The following is a 3,350-nucleotide window of genomic DNA, read 5'->3' on the forward strand; positions in this document are numbered from 1 at the left end:
AAATTTTGATAAAGCTTTTAAGCCCCATAATTTTGTATACACTGTATAGTCTGTATATATTTCTATCTCTATTACATTACAAAACATTTGTTCTTACTATTTTTATTAACTTTACAAAAGTGAAAACCCCAAAATATCCCTATCACTTATTTATAATACCCTTAAAATAAATCTCAATCACTCATCTTTTTTCTCTCTTCTCAAATCTTAACCACTCAATTTTCTCTCTCCTCCGTAAATTTCATTCAAAATCTTTTTTACAAAAACCATAAATCGATAAATTATAAAAATTATATGAGTGTTATTAAAATTTCATGCTCTTTCATTAAAAATGTCATTTGATATACTTTTAACGAATTTTTAAACCCGAAGATGGAGCCCGTATCGCTAAAGGATTTGGCCATCACATTGTATCACGTATCTATAACTCTGGTTAATACATATACAAAGGAAAGCCTAAAATGTAATACAATGTGTACATAAGACTTACTTACCATTCTAATACACTATACACGAAAAAGACCACCCCATCATTTCCACCAGTCATTTCATGTCTACTCAATTTTATGGGTTTATAATATATCATCTTTGTGTGATACTCTTGTGCCAGAATTCATTTTATTCCGTTAGGTTATAACAGTACCATATGCCCCACGAAAACATACCATAATAACTTTCAACCGATAAAAAGATATAAAAACCTAAGACTTCCCATATAGTCTCGAGTCAACTGGAGCTACCTGAATTAATGTTGTTCCACAAACAAACAATCATCAAAACTCCTGAATTTTGTACATTACATAATGAACCCGTTAAGCTGAGTGCAACGATGACTATATTCGAATTTTTGGCTTCTTTTTCTTTTGGAAGGCACGAATAAAATAAAATTGGAATTGAGTTTGCAGTTTCTGGAGATTTAATAGGAATCGAGGATATACTATCAAGGATTAATGATAACTTTACGTGAAGAACTTGTGTTTTTGGAAGTTTTTGATTGCACACAAGGTGTTTGATGAAATGTCTTAAAGAATGTTGGATTGTTTGGGTGATTTTATTCAAGGATATGAAGGCTTTGTGGCAACCCAAATGGGGGAATTTTGGCATGTTAAACTCGAGGTGTTTTTTATTATCTAACTATTCGACGTCAAGTGATGTTGAAAAGTTATGCGATGTTGTTTCTCATGGGGTTGGAAGTTTAGATGATTTAGAAGCAAGTCTTGACAAGCTCAAGGTTTCTTGCTGCTCGTCGGTTGTGACCCAAGTGCTTGATTTTAGTAAGAGAGATGCGCCGGTGAGACGGCTGCTTAGATTCTTTTCATGGTCAGAAAAACATGTTGATGTTAGGCTGGAGGATAAAGACTATAATCATGCTATTAGAGTGTTTGCTGAAAAGAAAGATTTTTTAGCATTAGATATGCTGATCTCGAATATTGGTAAAGAAAATAGGGTGATGGAGAGCTCGACATTTAGTATTGTAGCTGAGTCGTTGGTTAAACTAGGAAGAGTCGATGAAGCATTGGGTGTATTCAAGAACTTGGCTAAATTAAGGTGCCCGCAAGATTGTACAACCGTTACTGCCATAGTCTCTGCTTTATGCTCAAAAGGACATGTCAAAAGAGCAGAGGGGGTCATTTATCACCATAAAGATAAGATCTCTAGTGCGAACTTGAAACATCTCATTTACAGAAATCTACTTCACGGATGGTCTATGCAAGAGAATGTCAAAGAGTCGAGACGAATCTTAAAGGACATGAAAGGTGCAGGAATCAGTCCAGACCTATTCTGCTACAACACGTTTCTCAAATGTCTTTGCAAGAAAAACCTCAAGTATAATCCTTCTGGGCTTGTTCCTGAAGCATTGAACGTTATGATCGAGATGCGAACATATGCAATTGCACCAACTACTGTAAGTTATAATATATTGTTATCTTGTCTTGGTAGAACTAGAAGAGTTAAAGAATCTCTCCAGATTCTCGACACAATGAGAAAAGCAGGGTGTTCTCCTGATTGGGTGAGTTATTATCTTGTTGCACGAGTTTTGTATCTAACTGGAAGATTTGGTAAAGGTAAGCAAATGGTTGATCAGATGATTGAAGACGGTTTAGTCCCTGAACGCAAGTTCTACTATGACTTAATTGGTATTCTTTGTGGGGTCGAGAGGGTTAATTACGCTCTTGAGCTATTTGACTTAATGAAGAAGAGCTCATTAGGTGGGTATGAAACAGTTTATGACCTGCTGATACCAAAGCTCTGCAGCACAGGTGAGTTTGAGAAAGGCAGAGAGCTTTATGAGGAGGCAATAGCCATGGGTCTCACCCTTGAGTGTTCTAGTGATGTGTTGAACCCTTTGATCACCAAGGTGTTTAAGCCAACAAGAAAATTGGAAGATAAAATCTGTGCTTTAGATACCCCGAAACAAAAAACTGTTGGAAAATTGAAGTTTGTCACCAATTTGAAAAAGGGGAAGAAGTTATTTATTGCCAAAAAGAATGGTAAGGAGATGATGGTGCTTAAGAAGGTCAGAAGGAAAGGAGCCCGACCTTCCCCTTGATTGGTAAGTGTTTTTACATCCATAAACATGCCGTTTTTTGGTATGTTGTGTACTTCTTATTACTTTACTATTACTACTATATGCATTAGTTAACAATTATTTGTTCATTCTCATTCATTTGACAATGCATTCACTAATCATGCTAGTCAATACAGACCATTGACTATTTAGTCATATGTTAAACTTACTAGAGTAGAACCTGTGAGAGCACGGGCTATACGATGTAAAACACTAAGTTTTCTTTTTGTTTATACAGTTTTAAAAATAGTCGAATCAAGAGTTATGGCCAAAAAAAAAAGTATTGAAATCACATATTTTTGTGATGAATTTAGATGTACTAATATTAACAAAATAATTCCGTTTCAGATCACAAATTCTTTTTTACCCGTTTTGATACCCGCCGAATTACCTCTAGTTTAAAATAAAAATTACAATCAAACTAACCAGTTATAACATTAATTAAATAAATAAATCAATAATAAAATGACTAAATAAAACTAAATAAACCAAAGGATTCATTCAAATATGAAATATGAATATGAACTATACAATAAATCCCATCAATAAACTTCAACTTGCTCAGTTGCTCGTGCATCAACTCATTACCCAATAAATATTACAACCTTAAAGATAAATATAAGAAACTCCATCTCTCTAAACAATAAAAGACAATATCCCTCAGACCAATTGTAACGGTAGGTTAAATGAGTCGGTGGAACATGCCATGTAATCGGTCAATGGTTACTACATGTCAGTGAACTTAGTCGGTGAAATGGTACCGGTGAATTCATTCACCGAG

At 34.6% G+C, this 3,350-nt stretch overlaps 1 protein-coding gene across 1 annotated transcript; it reads left to right on the top strand.

Annotated features, from left to right (window-relative positions):
• Positions 1–621: 621 nt before the first annotated feature.
• LOC122602703 (pentatricopeptide repeat-containing protein At5g61370, mitochondrial-like) lies at positions 622–2,742 on the top strand. Its single transcript, XM_043775294.1, has one exon. It carries the CDS (start codon positions 1,013–1,015, stop codon positions 2,549–2,551), a length of 1,539 nt encoding a protein of 512 aa, XP_043631229.1. The 5' UTR covers positions 622–1,012; the 3' UTR covers positions 2,552–2,742.
• Positions 2,743–3,350: the final 608 nt, after the last annotated feature.

This window comes from Erigeron canadensis, chromosome 6 (assembly GCF_010389155.1).
Source record: "Erigeron canadensis isolate Cc75 chromosome 6, C_canadensis_v1, whole genome shotgun sequence".
NCBI lineage: Eukaryota > Viridiplantae > Streptophyta > Magnoliopsida > Asterales > Asteraceae > Erigeron > Erigeron canadensis.

Excerpts from the sequence above, each read along its gene's own strand:
- LOC122602703 (XM_043775294.1), top strand. The coding sequence starts at position 1,013 with ATGAAATGTCTTAAAGAATGTTGGATTGTTTGGGTGATTTTATTCAAG.